The sequence below is a fragment of the Lynx canadensis genome, chromosome B4 (genome assembly GCF_007474595.2).
Source record: "Lynx canadensis isolate LIC74 chromosome B4, mLynCan4.pri.v2, whole genome shotgun sequence".
In the NCBI taxonomy this organism is placed as follows: Eukaryota; Metazoa; Chordata; class Mammalia; order Carnivora; family Felidae; genus Lynx; species Lynx canadensis.
Window position 1 is genome coordinate 89,820,002 of NC_044309.1, and position 21,042 is coordinate 89,841,043.

Sequence of the window (21,042 nt, forward strand, 5' to 3'; positions counted from 1 at the left end):
GAGCATCTTGGCTGGATTTTGCTGGAGAGCTTCTGTTTGCTGGGTGGGGCATGGCATTTTAGGACTGGAGACAAATAGCCTAGGATACTGGATGAGAAGCTGAACCCTGTCAGCAACCCTCCCCACCCCCTTTAAACCTCTTTAAGCAGCTCCTCTGTAAATATATGTGGAAGAGATATTTGAAAGGCTATTCGCTTGAAGGGACGCCAAAGCAGCTTTCCTGCAGACCTACTTACCTTGAGCCAGCCCTAATGTAAGTGCCTTATATAGTTTAACTTCTCCTGAGCAACTAGTTTTTGTGTTTGTGGTCTTTGGGACTCATAACCAGCCCTGATTTCCTCTTTGAGGTGGCTGGAACAGGGCTTGGAGCAACACCTGTGGTCTACCTCTCACAAGTGTGTGGGTGTCCCCGTATACCTTTTGTCCTAACCTCATTCCTGGGCCTGTTTTATTGTTTAACCTTTATTTCTTCCTGCCTAATTTTTCCTACTTATTTTATCTTGCCAAACAGCATATATCTTCTCAGACTGCCTTTACTCCTTACTACTTTAACCTTAAAATTATTGTTTAGAAGTGTTTTACATAAATAATTCTCCTCCTCTTTCCCTTCCTCCTCTTTCTTCTTCCTCTCCCTTCCCCTCTTTTGTGGTTACTTCGTAAGAGTAACAGCAATTATTTTGTATCCCATAATATTGTTCATTGCTTCAAGAGCTGGCCTCTATCATTGTGATTCTACATAAACAGACAAAGTAACCATGGGGCATATTTTGGATGAAGATTCATAATACATATGGTGGGAAAGGGAGGGAGGAAGTGCTCAATTTGCCAAATAGTAAAGGCTCTACTGTTGTGTAAGTAAACATGCACACAGGTAAGCAGCAAATGGTATTAACTATATAGGACCTAAAGACACAATAAAATACAAGTGAATCATACTGTACTTCACCAAATAAAGCTGTTATATATGTGTATATTAAAAATAATTCAATATATAATTAGTACCATTCACTTATAACTGATAATCAACACATTATCAGACTAACCTCCTGATCACTGTATTTCCAAATGACTACCAGTCATTTCCACCAAGATGTCCCACACAGGCACATTAAACTCAACATCTTCAGTACCAAAGTCAACATCTCTGGAAGCCTTCACCGCTGCCCGTACTTGTTTCTCCTTGGTCATTCATATCACTGTTCAGATTCCTCTTTTTAAAAAAAAAAGTTTATTCATTTTTGAGAGAGCGAGCATGAGTGGGGTAGGGTCAGAGTGAGAGGAAGACAGAGGATAGGAAACGGGCCCTGAGAAAAATTGCCTCACGGAGGCCCAGAGCTCGACGTGGGGCTCGAACTCACAAACTGTAGTAAGATCATGACCTGAGCCGAAGTTGGATGCTTCATCAACTGAGCCACCCAGGAGCCCCAGATTTTCTCTTTTCTTAAACCCTACATGCAGTCGGCGACCCAGTCCCTTGCTTATGTTTGAAATCCCTCTCAAGTGCAGACTCAAGAATTCTAAAGCCATTTCAGATCCGATGTGTTTTCCTCAGTGATGTCTTTGCCTGAGTTCTCCTGTGGGGGCCTGTACTCCAGGGTGCACATAAAACTGTCTTCTGGGTGAGTGGTGAAAGTATTAATATTTTTATCTCTTCCACGTTTCTACTTTTATAATGCATGCCAGTTATATATGTAAATAAATATAAGCACAGGTAGGACTATGCGCTCAGACATTTCCAATGGAGTGTAGAGTCAAATGGTTTGGAGATGACCAACCTAGGCTATTGTGCTTTGTTACCCTGCCTTCAGTCTAACTTTTCCACATTTCTATTACTCATTCATGAGGTAAAGGGCTTAGAATAAACTATGTACTATTAGTGTTAGCTATTAGTACTATTTTAGTTTATTTATTTATTTTGAGAGAGACAGAGAGCACGTGTGTGTGTGTGTGCGTGTGTGTGTGTGTGTGTGTGTGTGTGCATGCGCGCGAGAGAGAGGGAGAAAGGGAATCCCAAGTAGACCCTGTGCTGTCAGTGGGGAGCCCAGCACGGGTCTCAATCTCACAAACTGTGAGATCATGACCTGATCCAAAATCAAGAGTCGGATGCTTAACTGACTGAGCCACCCAGGTGCCCCTAGCTCTTAGTACTATTATCGTATCCCCAAACTTAACTTTCTGTTGCCATCTTGGATCCTCATCATCAAGCATCTGGATTTTTACTTCAAAGTCTTAAATCAGTTGGTTCTCATATTCAGATCCCCACGGTTAGCTCCCTGGGTCCTGACTGGCTTTGCCAAGTATGTGTGAGCAGAAGCTGGCACACCGGGCCCTGGCTAGTTAGAGGAGAGAGATTGCTGTGGTCTAGGACCACAACGAGATGTGTTCAGTCTGCTTCCAGACTCTCCCTTGATCACTTCCCATAACACGTCATGCCCCTAAACCACACAAATCGTTATGCCACTGCCCAGGAAAAGAAAACGTGTAGGCTTCAGATTTTCTATAAAATAGAGTCCACATTCCCCTGGAAGGATGAAGAGAATAAAATATGTTGGAAAGCACCTACTTAGGATTTGTGGAGTTTTGTGTTCTACTGTACTTGCTGAGAAAAGGGAAGGAGGAGGAATAGTCTAGTGTTAGTTAAGGCTTCCAAGTCAGGTGACATGAATTCAAACGTGCCCCTCTCTAGGGGCGCCTGGGTGGCTCAGTCAGTTGAGCGTCTGACTTCCGCTCAGGTCATGATCTTGCAGTTTGTGAGTTCGAGCCCGCGTCGGTCTCTGTGCTTACAGCTCGAAGCGTGGAGCCTGCTTCGGATTCTGTGTCTCCCCCTCTCTCTGCTCATGCTCTGTCTCTGTCTCTCAATAGTAAATGTTAAAAAAAAAATTAAAAACAAAAAACAAACGTGACCCTCTCAAGTGTGATCTTGGGTAAACTGCTTCATATCTCCCTACCTCAGTTTTCTTATGTGTAGAAGGGCATAATGATACCTGCCTCACAGGATTGTAAGATAACACATACAGTGTCCTTGGGAACCAGTAAGGTTTGAATAAATGGTAGCACTTGTCGTTTGCAACATCCTGACACATTTAGAAAGTCTTAGAAAGTCTCCTACTGAAGGGAAATTTAACACATTTTAGTTAGAGAAGACTTCTTGAAAGAAATGTCAACTGGAGGTGGGAGGGAGGGGAGGGTGGGTGATGGGTATTGAGGAGGGCACCTTTGGGATGAGCACTGGGTGTTGTATGGAAACCAATTTGACAATAAATTTCATATATTGAAAAAAAAAGAAAGAAATGTCAACTACACGGGAGCTGACATACACAGGAAGGTCGCAGGCAGTGCCCAAGGTGTAACGCGGTGTGGCTAGAGCCAAGGCAGAGAGCTGGGAGGGAGGGGCACGCCTGGGGAGCAGGGCAGGGTCAGAGATGGGAACATCTTCTCTTTTTCATGATAACTACAGAGTGTTCACTACCACTCACTGCAACCAACTTTATTTCCGCAAGATAGCGCGTGCAAAGACCACTCCATACAACCCTCTGAAAACTAAAGCAGCACCTTTATTTTATACAAACAGTATAAAATGTTTATTACGTAAGAGCTGTGTTTTGTTTACAATATATTATATTGCTTCAAGCCAATGCCAAAAGTCCATACATTATATTCCCTATTTTATTGTGTTTACATATATTATATTGTTAAATGCCACTGCCACAGTGTTCTTTCTTCTCTTTCTTTCGTTCTTTCGTTCTTTCGTTCATTCTTTCTTTCTTTCTAGTGAATTCTCTGGAATCATGGTAAGGTCAAAATATATTGTGTTGAGAGTTTACAAACAAGGGGAATTTTAAAAATGTGACAAATGTCTAAATACCTGACAATAACACTAGAAATGTGGTAACTTCAACACAATTAAGTGCTTCATCCAACGCTGTGATTTATGCCTTTTTGTTCCACGTATCTTCTTCAGTGTTCCCCAGCCCCTTGACACCGTGAATGCATTGCAATTTTGGAAATAATTTGCCAGCTACACAACTGAAAAGACACAGTTTTAACCTGATCCACTGACATAACATCAAATCTGTCCCAAAACACTGAAACAAGAAAATCTATGCCATCACTCTACAGACGTACTTAGAAAACTTAAAAGGAAGAGTAAATATCAGCTCAGTGATTTATAATGAAGCTAATAAAATTCAGGCCAGTTTTCTTAACTGTAATGAACATTATTTGAACATTCAACACATGAAAGGTTAACAAAGGCTATGAACTTGGTGTAACTTAAAACGTTTCAGATGTCGGAGTTCACCAGATGTAATTGGATTCAGGTGGATCCTGCCTCCCCTCGGCCTTTTTAAGTGAAGGCGTGTGCTGCCTGAGCCGGGCGCCTGCTGGCCTCAGGGCATGCATGAGGCTGGCTCCGTACCCTGTAAAATTATTCACAGCTTAAAAGAAAAGAAACTACAAAAACGGGCTCTACAGATTCATTATTAACCATTCAAATGAAATCCATTTTCCCTTTTCATCCCAGAGTGAAAGACCACAGTCACCACAAAAAGCCACCTGAATGAAGAGATGTTACAGGTTCAGGGTCTCTGTTAAAAAAGAAACCCATTTTAGGAACCATCCAATCTGGCTTCCATTGAAGCTCTGATTCACTATATGTTTTGGCCATGCAGAAACTCTTGATCAAAGTTTGGATGAATGTGACTGAATGATTTGCTCCACCCAAGGGCTGGTAGGGATTTAGCACTGAGGTCCCCAAAGCAGGGATGCTTCTGCAGAGGATTTGATTATTTTCACCGCATTACAAAACCAGCCTCGATTAAATTGATCCAGAACACCCCGACTGTTCGTATCAATCACACAATCAAGTGTGGCTATTGCACTTACATAAAATAGGATTTGGGTAAGAAGTAAGGGCTTCTATGATACATTTTAGAGAAGGGTTCGGTTTGAACTGGCTCCTTATCAATGGGGATTTGTCAGTTTCAGTCAAGGTGGGCATCTGTGCATTTCCAGCTCACTTGTAAGTGAACTGTAACACCGAGTAACATAGCTTCGGGCCTCCCTTCCTCCTGGTTGTGAACCTCTGGAGGTGCCTGGGGCACTGACTCATTTCTACTGATTTTCTAAAACGGATCCAAGACAGCAATCACATTTTAAAAATCTCCCACCATCTTCCTGGGCATTAGAGTCGAGTTTGGCATTCCGTTTGTTCCCTGTGGTTTTTAAATGCAAGCATGCCATTAAATAACTACTGAGAACAGAATACTTTGTTCCTGAATGTGTTTCTTTGAATTGTCAGTATGTAGGCTAGTAGCTCATGGAACAGCCAGAACGTGAGCCAACAACGCGCTGGAGTAAATCCCTACCCTGCTGCTCTCCCCGCCACCCATGAAGCCCGAACCTCCCTGCTGGCGGGGGGTGAGCCTCAGCCGGGAAGTCTGTCTCCAGTGTCCTCCTCCCCAATAACATGTCTGGGTGCCCAGGACCTCCCAAAGTGTCACCTCGCTGGGAATCTGTTCCCAGCAGAACTCTGTGCCTCAGAGCTTCCTAGTCACCACCCCCTGGTCAAAATAAACCTCATTCTTCCAGCCCAATTCTCTAAGCTAATGTACCAAATGGCTGGGTGGCCTCTCCCAGAAAACACATTTGCATCTTAGTCAAGCACCAGGGCATCTTCTTGATGCAATGCCTTGATCTGAGGGAGCCACGTAGTCGATGACAAAATGACAACACTCTCAGCACCGAGTCTGTGAATGAGGATGTCTGGGGCTGGCAGACCTGTGAGAATTGCTCACCAATGCCACCTGAGGCCTCCGATGCCACCTGAGGCCTCCTAACTTGCCTTCTTTCTGGAGGAGTGATATCTGAGGGAAAATATCTAAGCATGTTATATGTAAGTATATGTTATATGTAAGTATATCAGCAGGAACGGGGCCCCTCTACTCTCTGGCTATCACTCTTGGTCACCAAGCCCCAAATGTGGGGTCTCAGAAGATCTTTGTAACTGAGGCCTGGGAGGTACAGTGTGTGACCTCAGCTCATCCCTAGGCCTGAGGACATCTTGAAAGCTACTTTGATTTGGGGACAAACCTTAGGGTTTGTATCCCGAGTTAAGGGCCCCTAAAAGGATTTTGTTTACTCTTTCCCAAAAGGTCTCCAGAAATGGTTAGTTTTCTACAGGTCTCTTTTAGTTCAAAAAAGCCTTACCCCAAGTATGTCCCAGCATGGATACCATTCAACCATTACCACCTGGGGAAAGGACTATTTTCCGGAGAAGCTGCAAGTCTTGTTAAGCTCTGCCCATCTGAAGCCAATTCAATCTACCATACAGTCAATTCAGTGAGTGAAAAAGGCTCAAATCAATGGCTTAGTGTAACCTCGACTAGACACAAACCCACCTTAAACAAACAAACAAACAAACAAACAAACAAACAAACGTGTATACCTGCATGTAGATGTATTAGATATACATCATAATAATATAATGTGAACATTATAAAATATGCACAAAAATCAGAGGCTTTGGATTGAGATGTATACATATACTTACATATAACATGCTTAGATATTTTCCCTCAGCCTAGCTGATCATTTCTGTACTCATGGGCTACATGCACCACCCTCTGGACACCGTGGATCTAGGAAAACATCTGAGGTGGAAATGATCTGTTTAATTTGTGCCCATTAGTTTGGAGACCCGATATGACAGGCACAACGTGGGCTTCTGCTATTGAAGGATGTGATATTCCTTCCCTCCGAGGAAAAGTGGACAGCGGGCCCACGCTTAGGAGACTGAGTTCCAACCGCCAGATGGATAGCAGCCACGTTGTTTATTTTGTTCACTTGCTAACTGTCCCTCCCACTAGAACCTGGGCTCCGCCAGGCAGGGCATTGTCTCTCTGTTCACTGGCATCTCTCCGATGCCTGGATTCCTGCTTCCAACAGGGAAGATATCAATCAAAATGAAATAGTTGAATTTAGCCCATTTCATTTTGTGTCTAAAATGGGCCAGTGGCTTATTATCTATACAGCTAGTTCAGAAGCCTTCTTCAGAAGGCTCCCACTCACTTTTATTGCAGTGTCTTCCGTGCCAGCCTTCTTGACACTGACATTTGTTGGGTTCATGGCAAGTTCCATGTGTACCGCAGCCAGGCTCACAGACAGCTAGAATCAGAGGAGACAAAAAAGAGCGTTTCCTGAGCTTTCGTTGTTCCACAGAATCACACAGCTGCTTTTCTTGCAGTTCTTTTTTTTTTTAATTTTTAAATTTATTTTTGAGAGAAAGAGAGAGAAAAAAAAAAGAGACAGAGCACTTGCAAGGGAGGGGCAGAGGGAGAGAGGGGAGGGAGACGCAGAATCTGAAGCAGGCTCCCAGCTCCAAGCTGTCAGTACAGAGCCTGATGGGGGCTCGAACCCATGAGCCGGGAGATCGCGACCTGAGATCCCACTTAACTGACTGAGCCACCCAGGCACTCCTCTTGTAGTTCTTTAGAATGTGTTAGTTTGGGTTTCATCCCCTGTTGCTTTTTATTTTCCCTAAGCCAATCTCCAGCTCTAAGTCAGTCTGGGACTTTTTGAAACAGTCCTGAAGCGCCTGTGTGTCTCAGTCGAACCTTTGATTCTTGATTTTGACTCGGGTCATGATCTCACGGTCATGGGATTGAGCCCCGTGTCAGGGTCCGTACTGAGCGTGGAGCCTAAGATTCTCTCTCTGTCTCTGCCCAGGCTCACACATGCATGCTCTCTCTCTCTCTCCCTCCCTCCCTCCCTCTCTCTGTCTCTCTCAAATTAAAAAAAAATAAAAATAAAAAATAAAATTAAATAAATAAATAAATAAATAAATAAATAAATAAATAAAATTAAGTCCTGACAGAGATCTTAAACTAATCTTGATGCTTCTCATTCACAAAAGATGCTCAGTAGGACCTTGAAATTGCTGGAATGGAAGTTTATTTTCCTTAAGAAAACTCCAAATAGTTAAAAAGTTCAGTTGCTTGTGTGTGAATATGTCTGGTTTTTGTTGTTGTTGTTGTTGTTTTTTTACATGCATGGATTTCATACAGTGTTTTTCTTCTAGGTAAAGGGAACATATATGTCAGTGAACAGAGGTTAATCGTAATGCCGAGGCAACATGCAGTGGGTGAAGAAGTAATGTAGGAAGAGCTTCCCCAAGCCAGGCTGATTCTGTGTATGGATACTTACGCTTTGAACAGAGGTCTCCTTGGTAACCTTTGGAGCACTTACATTTGCTTTTACCAATGCATTTACCTCCATTTCGGCAGGGTTGCGGGCATTTGCCTGAAACAAGAGAAGGATGCAAACAGGCAAGGAACTCAGTGCTTCGTTCAGAGGTCATCACATTTTACAAAGGAAGGGCAGGGCTTTGAGAAGATAACTGGTTTTTAAATGGCAGCGATTCCCACTTGTTTCCGACCTACTCTGGCTTTGAGACCTTTTGAGTTTCATTCTTTGGGACAAACAGGCTAGTGTTATTACTTAGGATTTCTAACTTAGATCTTCGACGGTAAATGTGTTGCCCACACATTTATATTTCTATAAATGTATTGATATTACTTGTTTATAAACGGAATGAACTTCTGATTCATAAACACTTGTAATTTAAGATAGAGTAAAAGTTAAGATACGAATTAACCTCTAAATGATCTTTCCTCGGAGCTCAGACTTTGAATGTCGCTCTTTCCGCAAGCAGGCCTGCACCTGTACCTGACAGGATCTTTCTCCGCCTAGGATTCCCCAGAGAGCAGGGCTGGCTTGCAGGCAGAGAGTGTCTTTGGTGAAGTAACCCTAGGAAACCGGGATGGGGGGACAGGGAGAATGAAAAATGGAAGGAGGGAAAGCCAGCACAAAAGTATATTTGCAGGGTGGCCATCACCGTGGCTCTATCCTGGACCAGGCTCCATCCTGCTGGGTCCTTCTGAGGAGCCGTGGAGACTGTACCCTCAAGTCACTTTTAAGAAGGGAGAGGGGAGCATTTCTTCATTGTCTCCCACTGGCCGAGGGTCACCTTATGGGATAGCTTCCTCACACTTCCAATGTGTCACTATGTGAGTGCACACTGATTTTTTAGAACTCAGAGGAGTCTCTGGGTAGAAAGCAGAAGTGTGGAGCAGCTAAGACAGGATGCAACCTGAGACACCTGGGTGGCTCAGTCGGTTAAGCGTCCGACTCTTGATTTTGGCTCAGGTCAGATCTCAAGGTTTGTGAGTTGGAGCCCCACGTTGGGCTCCTCACTGACAGCATGGAGACTGCTTGGGATTCTCTCTCCCTCTCTCTGCCCCTCCCCTGCTCTCTCTCTCAAAATAAACAAAAAAAAAAAAAAAAGGAGGAGGGGCAATCAGGTTATGCCTGTGCAAAACGGGTTGCCATAGCAGTAACTGGAGTAAGAGGCTGGCTGAGAACGATATGAGATAGGGCACCAAAGGGGCCCGATACCACACCTGTGCATTTTTCTGGAATGTCTTCGATCCTAATGATACATCACTCTTTCTTCGATCTTGGGACCAAATGAGAATTGCTAATGTGTTCACAGCTCTTTAGATACAGGATTTTAGAGCTGGGATAGGGCCTTAGATGTAAAAATTACATAATGATTGTCTTCTTTCTTACTCCAGAAGCTATTTATTCTCCCTCTGCAGTCTAGAATTTGCCATCCTAAGGCTGAATGTTTTGAAGAAGTAGAAGGAAAAGGATTGCTCACCCGGAGCTGACTGGTGTAATGATGTTCCAAAGAGAGAAAACAGCCATTAGATTGTGGTACTGGAGGAGTTTGGATTTTTTTTTTTAATTGTTGTTCTTTTTATTTTCTACATTTTAGCAGAATACTCATTACAAAAGCCTCAGCACATAAGGAGAAGAAATGAAACTTTTATCCTAAAACAACACACTTTTATTCTCTAAGTTGTTCTTTTTATGGCCAAATGAAGCTTTGAAGGAAGTGAGCTACAATATGATTTACTGGCAAGCGCTGTTTGAGACACATGAATTCCATGTGCAAATTATTTTGCTTCTCTTTTAACTTACCCGAAAGGACCTTCTTCATGTATAAATTGGTCAAAGCAGCATTTAGTGGAGACAATATAGACATAATATTGATATGTTAGAGTCTCTTGAAAACCTGGAATGCCATTATATCTACAGGTTTTTCTGACACAGGGATGTTCTAGAAACAGGCATTAAAATAACCTTAATCATAGAATACCACCTTTTCACTAACCATTAAAAATATAAAGGATCCTTTTGGCTAGGTTTGTATACAAAGAATAGCATTTACCATGTGGTCAAGATCCCAACTCTTACCTAAAGGAAAAGAATACCGAATTCTGAATTTTCATTTGCATCCATGAAGCATCTGACCCCATCATATGCACAAAATTGGATAACATGGTACTCTGTCATGCACTTGGGTTTTTCAAATAAACAAGATGTGGGGCAATAATTATGTGGCACAGAAGATAGTACTTATTATGAAATACTGGGTGAGCCCAAATTTCCTCACATTCAATGAAAGGTGAATTTGGTAGACAGGGATATCACAGAGAATGAGTGGCAGAGAGAGACTTTTCATTGACTCCCTGGGTATTTTTATTTTCTTGGTCAGAGGGAAGGGAGGGTCCTCAGGTTCACCACAGCCAGGAAGAAGGACATTCTCTCCTGGTTATCACACAGTAGAAATGTGACTGCAGATGGCTGTCTGAAGGCCATTCCAAATCAAATCTTATGAAGCCAAATCTTATGAATCTCACGAAGGCGTGATCGTTTTAAAATTCAGAATCCTGTAAGTGTCTTTAATATCGACTTCCTTTTCCTGAAAGTATTTTTGCAAGAGATTCTATCCATTAGACAGTGGGGAAAGTGAGTCAACTTGAAAGATGACACCACATTTTTACCTAAACCAGACTAAGCATTGCCTGAAGACAAACAGATTTGACTGTTTAATCAGTGTTCTTATTATAACTAGTGGATGAGTCCAGTGAGAACAATGAGCTAGGGATTGACAAAATAAGGACATTAAACTTCCTCTGCCCATCAGGTTGCAGGATAATTTAAAACTGGAGCTCTGCTTCACATAGAAAACAGATTAAAATGGTTTATGATAAGTGTCAACAACTATCATCACTGGGTCTTAGGATTATGGGTGATTTTGAATTGTTTTATTCAGTATTCTAAATTTTTTATAAGGAAAATTTTATACAGAGGATTTTTATGATAATAAGAACCCGTTAAGTTATTTTAAAAACCATTTATAATAGAGTATAAATAATTCATGTAAACTTTTTACCTGAAAGTTCACTGAAGATTCTTGGGATATCTATGAACCTTAAATAACAAGATAAACCAAATGTATACTATGTACATCCAGATATTTCTAACTATGATGTTATTAGTTAATTGGCAAGACTATCTCAAATTAAGTCAAAGTGAAGTTTGAGACGATATCGGTCCTGACAGAGGTCAGGGGAAACGAAAATATAAATTACATCAGAATAGCGTATGTGTGTATATGTGTGTGTGTGTGTGTGTGTATACATACACACATATACATATATATATACACACACATATATATGTAATGGAATACTGTTCAGCAATCAAAAGGAAGTAATGATACATGCCACAACATGGATGAACCTCAAAAACATCACGCTAAGTGAAAGAAGTTGGCCATAAAAGGACATATATTGTGTGATTCTATTATATGAAATGTCCATAATAGGAAAATGTTAAGAGACAGAAAGTAGACTGGTAGCTTCCAGTATCTTGGAGAAAGGGAAATAGGGAGTCACTGCTCATGGGTACTGGGTTTTTTCTGTGGGTGATGACATATTCTAGAATGAGACAGAAGCGATGCTGTACAATTTCATGAATATACTGAATTACATATTTTTAAATGGTGAATTTTATGGTATGTGAATTATATCTCAATTTAAAAATAAGAATTCATAATTCAACTCTTTGTCTCTACTATACTAGAGGCATTTATCAAGTCAAGACCTATTTCCATATTTTCTTGGTTCTTATAATAGAAACAGGACACTTCCTAGAAGGGTTTGAGCATAACTTGTGATAGGGATAATCAGGAGCGTTCAAAGGCCTACATTTCGGGTGCAGTTAGGGGGGGAGAAACAAATAGAAATCATTGTCTCTGCCAATGGAAAGGTCGTAAACCCAAGAGCATGAAAGGGTATTTACATAGAGAGAAATGAGCCCATGAACAAAGATTCCTAAATATGATCTAACTAAGTATGTGGAGTCTGAGAGCAAGTATGGAAAAAGAAATTTGAGGGGAGTTAGTTCAGAGATACCTTTATCAGGGCAGGGTAATTAATAAGAACAGAAACCACATCCTGACAATCCATTACATGTTCTATGGAAACTTCAGAGGTATTTCGTTTGAACTCTATAAAAAAGCGGTTACTTCATCTACTACTCACTAAAGTACAGAAACTCACAAACAAATTAGAGCTTGAAAGTCAAAATTGCAAGTCAATATTATTTAATTTTGAGCCTACTGCAACTTCAGAAACCATGGCTGTACTAACCAGCAGTATTTTACAGATATGATACAGCTGGAAATGAAAATGCCATATTCCAGAGCCTCCAGAAAAGCAGGGACACGGCACCCGTAGCAGACATGCTCATGTTCCTTTTGCTCCTTCCTGAACGGAGTGCTGGTGTCATCTCTTTTCTGGATCCTAAAGCAATCTAGGGTGCCGTTGGCTCCTTTCTGAGTTTCAGAGAGCTTCAGTGATTTGCTGAGGGTTGCAAGGCCGGCAGGGGGCAGAGCCAGGAGGATAAGCAGTTTGATATCCTGATTCTGAAAACAATGATTATCTACCACATTCCACCCTTACATTTTTCTTTCTTTGTACTGAAGCGTGACAAACACATAGTGAAGGCATAACCGCGTTGATCTAAAGTTTACAGCTCAACTATTTTTTTTTACATAAATAAACACTCAAGTGATACTTCATCAGTCAAGATATCGAGCATTTTTGGCAGCCCATAAAGTTCCTTTCTGCCCCTGAGCACTATCCTGGTTTCTACTGTCATCCATTAATTTTGCCTGTTCTTAAACTTCATAAAAATGGAATCATGCGGTATGCACTTTTTTGTACCTCGTTCCTTTACTTAACATCGATGAGATGCATTCATGTTGTGTATGCTATTATTAGCTTGTTCTTTTTTATTGCTGCACACCCTTTTCCCCTTTTTCTTGAACTTGTCCTTTTCTCTTAGGTGGGATGATGGGCTCAGTCTGATTCAAGAAATGTGGCAGTGAATGGCAGGGAAGAAACTCTATGCCTGCAGGTCGATAAACACATTCACCTGTCCCAAAACTCTGGTCTACATTTCCAGGCTGAAACTATGGCTCTGCACAATGAGAAGGGGACAGACTCACTAAAAAGAAGCAATGCAACATGCCAAACAACCCAAGCCCAGATGAGACGGCATCAGAGTGTTTGCTGTGAGTCATCTGAGCTAAGCTATGGCACCCTCTGCCCCCTCCCCCACACCCAGTCCCCCACCTTTAGCCTAAGTGAATGGTGGCTAAATCTAGTGAGAAGGAACCACTGGCCTGAGCCCTTAGATAAGCTCTTCATGGTCTCTGGGCTTCAGCTTCCTCACTGATTAGATGATAGGGTTGGATGGGGTTTTGAAGCTCCCCCCCAGAAAAAAAGAGAATACAGAAGGTCAATACTCACTGATTTCACACTGTTCCCCCTCTAGTCCTGGAGGGCAAATACACTTCCCAGGGTAGAAACAGGTCCCTCCATTAAAGCAGGTAGTTGAGCAGTTTGCTATCAGAATGGTAACAAGGTATTGCATTAGACAGTGGGCTAAATCTTTAAAAAAAAAAAAAAAAAATCCAACTTCACTTAAATTTAGGTGATACTTCTGGGGCATCTGCTTTTTTTTTTTTTTTTTACATAAACACTCATGTGATACTTCATCAATCAAGATATAGAGCATGTTTTACTTATTTAATCAAGTAAGCGGCTTTGCAAATCCAAGAATTGTAACCAATCGCTGAACCATTTGCAGATTCCAACAAGTTAAGAGGAGAAAACACACATTATATATGATCCTCCCCCAGGGGCTTATATCTTGGAGAAAAAAGGCATGGTGTGTAAACTTTTTAAAAAAATTATCTTTTTAATTTTCTTGTAAATATCTGTGCCCTTAAAAAAAGAAACACTATAAACTCCCTGAAGTATTTTTTAAGCTAAAAGAAGATGGAAAAAGGAGAAAACTTGCTTTGGAATAGATAAAAGGGAGACAGGCCATAAGTACTAGGATCCGGCAAAAAAGAAAGCAACTTTTTTCCTTTTCAGAATATGAATTCAGAGATTCATCTTATATAACAGGGATTTTTTTAAAAAAATAATTAACTTTTATATCATTTGGAGGAAGGAGTCCTGGTATTCGGGAAAGGACAGCCTGTCAGTCCTCATGAGACCCTATAGGTGGGCAAGTGGCAGCACCCAGTTGGACAGATTATCGTGGGAGTCCAAGTAACTAGGTTTTCCAGGTAAAAGTCATACTGTTTGTGATTCATCCTAAACCCTCTCTTCATGTCAACGTCTGGAATTTCACTGCTCACTGGAACATAAATAGAGGGAAGACAGAAATGGGGACAAGGGAGAACAAGTATCCAAAAATAGACACATTGGCTCATTCTATAAAGGACATTAAAATCAGAGCTTGGATTCTCAGCAATTCCAGTTATATGGCCAATTTGTTCTTGTCCAATATGGAACAGGCCAAAGTGGGCTACAGATGAACAAAAGCTGAAGGAAGCTTCCAGTAGGAAAATCAGAAAGGAGATCCAAAAGTTATGTGTATGCTTTCTTTGTGGAAAAGAAAGCCAATCAGCATGTTCTGCAAATATCATGCTTCTTAGAGGATAAAGCTTTTTGTTTAAAATCTTAAGTATCTCCCATCTAAAGACAATGCTGTACTCGCTTTGGCAAAATCCAGCCTCCTGATGCACAAGGGAACAGCAGCATTTGGGTACAGAATTTAGGATTTAGGACAACCAGCTCTTTGGGCTTTCTCCTTGCTACTTGCTGTTAGTATTGTTAGGTTTGCGAGCGTGACTCTGTCTCCCCATTTGTCCCTGTTTCTCCTGGGGAACTAACAAGAGAAGAGAAAACATCAGGATCAGGGTCTGCTTGGCCAGAGCTGACTGGGCACTATCCCTTACTAACAAATAGAATGCAATGAACCTGAGAGCTTAATTGGAAGTTATGGGATAATGACAAAGCTAGTTAAAGAATCTGGCCACTCTGTTAGTATTTGTATAATATTTTACAACCTTCTCTTGATAGTCAATGATTCTTGACTAGGAATCAGAGACACCAAGTAACTTTCACTGGGGTTGAGGGTATGCTGGGCCAGTGCTTAACTACTCATTTCCTAAAGTTTGCAACAGATGTCCCAAGAGCCAATGAAAGTTAATCTTTCATGTTTCTTCAAATACATTGTGCAAAGGTCTAGCTCCGTGCCAGTAATTAAACTGTTTTTCAGAAGCTCTATACTCCCTCCTGGATGATAAATGCATCTTTTTGTTGAGGTAGTAAAAACCACTCTTTTTTAATGTTCCCCGATCTCCAGTGAGACCAAGTGGAATTTCAACAGACTTTCCAAAAGAATAATGATAATAATAATAATAATAATAATAATAATAATAAGTACTGGAGTCTAACAAGTAGGGAAAATCTTTCATCTGAAAGGTAAAATATTACAAAATGTAAAACATATTGGAATACACATATGTTCCTTCAACAGTGACCACGCAGTGTTTGTGACTCTATAGCATCAGAAAAACACTGCAGTTAATTCTCCATTGTGCAAACTACACCAAGAACAGCCACATCTAAGTAAGCAGGCCTCCCAAATGGTGTTTTTAAACCTGTTCATACAGGAGTGCTTCATCCAGATCTCTGAAGGATTTGCTGTATTTCCCAATCATTTTGTGACAAGAGGAATTTAATTTTGAATTAGCAGAGATGCTGAATGCTAAATTTAGACAAATAAAATAGTTTTTTTTTTTTTTTTTTTTTTTTTTTTTACTCACTAGCTGTTCTTATCACGTCATCAGCGCTTAATCTTTGTGAATACAAACTTCAACATAGTGTTAAATCCAATACTCCAGTTTGGGATCGCTTAAAAATAAAAAGCAGAGATAGTCTCACATCCTCTCTCAATTAGCTTTGGGGCTGGGGGACCAGGGGCAATGGTTTAATTCCCATTTTAGAGACGGGAAAAGTATGACCCACAGAGAGACCAAGTTTTATCAGCCTAGGACACAGAGGTACTTGTGGAGGAGCAGGGACCCGAAACAGGTAGCCTGAGGGGCAACATGGTACGATAGAAGATGTGAGTTTGGGCCAAGAGACTGAAGCTCTGTAAACCTTGTTTTGCCCATCTGAGAACGAAATAGATAAAATGTTCCACATCTCAGGAAGCTGTTGGGTATAAAGTAAATTATTATTCTGACTCATGCTGAGGGATTCTTCCTTTAGCTTGTCCTTCTTTTGAAAAAATCTGTTTATTTCCATCCTTTTTTTTTTTTTAACGTTCATTTATTTCTGAGAGAGAGAGAGTGAGTGTGAGTGGGGCAGGCTCTGCACGGACCGCACAGAGCCTGATGCGGGGCTTGAGCTCAGGAACCGTGAAATCATGACCTGAGTGGATGGAAGCTTAACTGGCTGAGCCACCCAGGCTCCCCTGTTCATTTCCATCTTAACTGGTGCCAACTGTATTATCACTCAAGAGACACTTCTCAAAAAGGCACATCCTCTTACTTCATGGCATATATTTATTTTAAAAAATACCACTCCACTCATGCAATTAGCCTTTTTGACACCAGGATAATTTCATTACATACACCTTGTATGACATTATTAATTTTTTTTCCATAAAATATGTAACCTGGGCAAAACAGACAGGTATCTTGTAAAGTGTATGGATCATTCAATATTTTACAGCCAAGTTTGAACCCACTTTCTGAGAGAAAAACTGGCTATGATGCTGCATCATAGGCAGAGGGAAAACCATCTCTCAGGGATGTCATCTGTGAGCAGGTCCTTAAATTGGGGGTCAGTGGGCTTCTAGGTCAGGAAATGGGGAGCAGGCTGTTTCATTTCAGTCTTAGAAGCTCACCCATAGAATTTATTTAGGACATACCAAAACCCCATATGGCAGAGAAAGCTACATGTTCACAAAATCCACACTCCTCTCCCATAAAGTCGTCCGTGGGAGACAGTTGTCCAGCCAGGGATGACATTTCTCCAGGCTGCTTCTGGGACCAGCACTCTGGTAGGACCGTGAGGGCTCATACCTCCCCATGGAATAGATGTGGAAGTTTTGTGGATCACTTCTGGGACACAGCTTTTTTAAAAAAAAAAAAAAAAAAGAAGAAGAAGTGCCTACATCAGTCCCCACCTCTGCTCACTGGCTGGTTTCAGAGAGCTCCAGAGCTGTAGGGAGGACCACTGATGTCAGGTACCTAGGCCCCAGAATCACAGCATGGAGAAGGGCTTCCTGCACTGGAGCATTCTGGGAGTGAAAACAAACTTCTACTGTGTGGAACTACACTAGAATTTGGGGTTAAAGTTGTTACAGAAGCCAACAAAGTGTTACACTCTATTTACAGAGCTATTATGTAGAGTGATAATATATTAAATATATTCCTTTTAACTGCACATTTAGAAAGTAAAAAGAACCTTGTTCTTAAAAAGAAACTGTTACCTTTATCACAATTGACTCCATAGAATCCAGGTGGGCAGATGCAGAACCCAGGAGTGACACAGAGCCCGCCGTTCATACACCGTGGTGTGCAAAGGGCTAATAGAGAGAGAGCTCCGATTAAGGTCAAGTGGGGTTTTGAGAAGGGCCATTTTGGAAATATCATTAATACAACAGTTCTACAATTTAGAAATTTTATTTGAGAGAGAGAGAGAAATGGGCAGAGGGAGAGAGAGAATCGTACGCAGGCTCCATGCTCAGCTCAAAGCCCAACAGGGGCTTGACTCGGGGCTCCATCCCATGACCCTGGGATCAAGACCTGAGCTGAAATCAAGAGTCAGACACTCAACAGACTGAGCCACACAGGCGCCCAAACAGCTCTTCATTTTTGATCTTTGTGGTTGATTCTAAAGTCTGTAGAGATACAGCTTTGACATATATATATATGTATATATATATATATATATATATATATATTAATTTGAGAGAGAGAGCACAAGCAGGGGAGGGGACAGAGGGAGACGGAGGGGGAGAGAGAGAGAGAGAGAGAGAGAGAGAGAGAGAGAGAGAGAGAATCTTAAGCAGACTCTACACTCAGCATGAAGCCCAATGTGGGACTCCATCCCACCTGGGATCATGACTTGAGCTAAAATCAAGAGGTGGACGCTCAACCAACTGAGCCACCCAGGCACCCCACAGGCTTGCTATATTTAACATTATTTATGTGTTGCAAATCAGTTTTTTTTTTAACCAGTTAATAGATGAGAATTTTAGAATTGTGCCATTTCAACGCCTGATTAAAATTTGCCTAGAATCATTACTTTGACTAAGAAGTAGCCTTCTTAAGACTAAATATTTTCCCCTGCCCTTTTTCCTAGATCTTCTAATTCCAAAATATATGCAAACAAGAAAAATTCTTATTCTCAAAGATGAAAAAGACTTTGCTTACTCTCACCAAAGAAACCCTTAGTATTTAAGCATCCTGTGGTTAATACAACTTGCTTGTTTAACTCTTTCATATAATAGTAATTTTACTGAGATAGATATATTTACAGTACAAATAATTTTTTTTTTGTCTTATAGCAACTTCATAACTCAGGTATATACTTAATTGTGAATCAAGGTACTTTTTATTACAGTAGACACTGTCAAATCAATCATTATATTAGCTTGTTAAACCCAACTTAAGTGGAGGAGAACTTTCTTAGGATTATGCCAAAGTATATAATAGTGAATTAAAGATGGCGGGGGAGCGGCCACAAAGAATGTAGACACGCTGCTGAGGTTCTCTGCCCCTGTCACCATATATTGGACTTAACAGAAAACCACTCCTATAAGTACTTTCCATTTGCTCTTCTGTGGCTTTTTAAGATTTTACCAATCCTTATGCTACGACCAGAAAAATAATTTCGATTTTTCCGAATGTGTTAAAAAAGCACATGTGGGGCTCTGGTGTGACGCCCATTTCATTAGGAAGCAAGTGGGGGTAGTTGGGTTCTGTCCGTTCTGTACCTTTCTCGCAGTGAGGGCCATAGAATCCATCAGGACACTCACAGATGCGTCTTTCATTACAAAAGCCTCCATTTCGGCACCCTCCTGGGCATTCGGCTTCACCAAAGAGAAACAAGGTTATACCCCTTGAAACTGTGTTGGGGGAATTAACTGCGGGCATGAAGAGGCTAGTGCTGATGTTCCCCCCTGTGCACTGATTATCATAATCTACTGAATACTGATAACTTCTACCTCATTCTCTCTGTACCACTTGTCTGTCCTTCACTAAATCCTCATCAAAGTAAGATTTTGTTTCTCTCAATCCCACTTACAATAGCGGGGGGCTCATGGAGGAAGGCAAAGCAAGCGTTATTCTGCCTTCATCCCCACCTATCAATCTACTGTACCTTCTTAGATTCACCCTGAAATAAAATGAATGGAATTGCCCACGATATTCACTTTCAGAGGGCAGAATGACCTTTTGGTACATCTTTATTTACTTATGTTTTTAAAGTACGCTTCGCGGCCAGCATGGAGCCCAACATGGGGCTTGAACTGTCAGCTCTGAGATCAAGACCTGAGCTGAGATTAAGAGTTGGATGCTTAACCGACTAAGCCACCCAGACATCCTTTGGTACATCTTTAGAGTACTGAAAGCCTCTCGAGCTTAAGTTCTGTGCTGGAAAAGCTTGTATCAGGATGGGAAAAAAAATCTAGGCCTTCATGCTTAAGTGGGCATCAGGGTGAGGTGCCTATGCCTGGCAGAGATTGCTGGTATGATGGTGGCACTCTGTGCTCTGGAGAAGTCAGCCGCACCAAGCGTGTGGCCGTTGTGGCAGATAAGAGTTGTATTGCCTTGACAAGCGGTAGTTGCTGGTAATGACTGGTGATCTTGCTATGAGACTGGGGACTCCCAAAGATTATGCTGGAAGAGGGGAAGGAGAGAAGTAGAAGAGAGGGCTTTTGAAGGGGTATTGGAGTTCCCAAAATTGTGAGTGTGATAAGCAGAGAAAGTCTGTCTTAGTACAACCTGGACCCACCTTGTTTACCAGCCTCTGCCATTAGTGTGGTTATAATTATACCAAAAAAATTATCCTCTCCTTCCTTCCATCCCCTCCCTTTCTTTCTTTTTCTTTCTTTCTTATTTCTTTCTTCCTCTTCCTTCCTTCCTTCCTTTCCTTCCCTTCTTCCCTCCCTTTCCTCCTTCCTTCCTTCCTTCCTTCTTCCTTTCTTTTTCTTTCTTCTTTCTTTCTTCTTTCTTTCTTTCTTTCTTTCTTTCTTTCTTTCTTTCTTTCTCTTTCTTTTTCACCAATTCACACCTGCAAGTTTTATGAGCCTTTTCTTGATGATGATCACTGATTACCTTGTTGACATGTTTTAAAGAAGATAGCATTTTGAGGTGTCTGTAGGATGGTGTTGCCTTCAGAATTCATTACAATCACATTCACTTCAAAAGCTGCCACTCCATCTTGTTTTCCAAGACATGGGAAACCAACCTGAACAACTAAAGAAAAAGCAAGTATAGAGAAACAGTTTATTTAGTTGATTCCAGTTATATAGACATCTTGGTAGGAGAGACAAAGAACAAAGCAAACGTGTTCATATTTCATTATTTCATATTCTTGTATCTACACCACAGTAGAGACTGTATTTTGATCGTATGAGCATTCTCCAAAGAATTTATACATCATGCTGGGTGGAGAAAGAATGAATAATGCATTAATATGTACCTTACTGATATGGAATTGGGGGTATTTTGTTCCTGGTCTGGGCTTGTAC

At 41.2% G+C, this 21,042-nt stretch overlaps 1 protein-coding gene across 1 annotated transcript in view; it reads right to left on the bottom strand.

Annotated features, from left to right (window-relative positions):
- Positions 1–3,489: 3,489 nt before the first annotated feature.
- Positions 3,490–21,042, bottom strand: part of WIF1 (WNT inhibitory factor 1) — a 68,645-nt gene continuing 51,092 nt past the window's right edge. The window contains exons 4-10 of the mRNA XM_030323139.1: positions 20,627–20,767; positions 19,285–19,380; positions 17,776–17,871; positions 13,725–13,820; positions 8,203–8,298; positions 7,069–7,164; positions 3,490–4,418 (exon numbers count right to left, since the gene is read on the bottom strand). Coding sequence (XP_030178999.1) covers positions 4,297–4,418; positions 7,069–7,164; positions 8,203–8,298; positions 13,725–13,820; positions 17,776–17,871; positions 19,285–19,380; positions 20,627–20,767 — 743 coding nt within the window. The 3' untranslated portion in view covers positions 3,490–4,296. The remainder of the gene's footprint in view (positions 4,419–7,068; positions 7,165–8,202; positions 8,299–13,724; positions 13,821–17,775; positions 17,872–19,284; positions 19,381–20,626; positions 20,768–21,042) is intronic.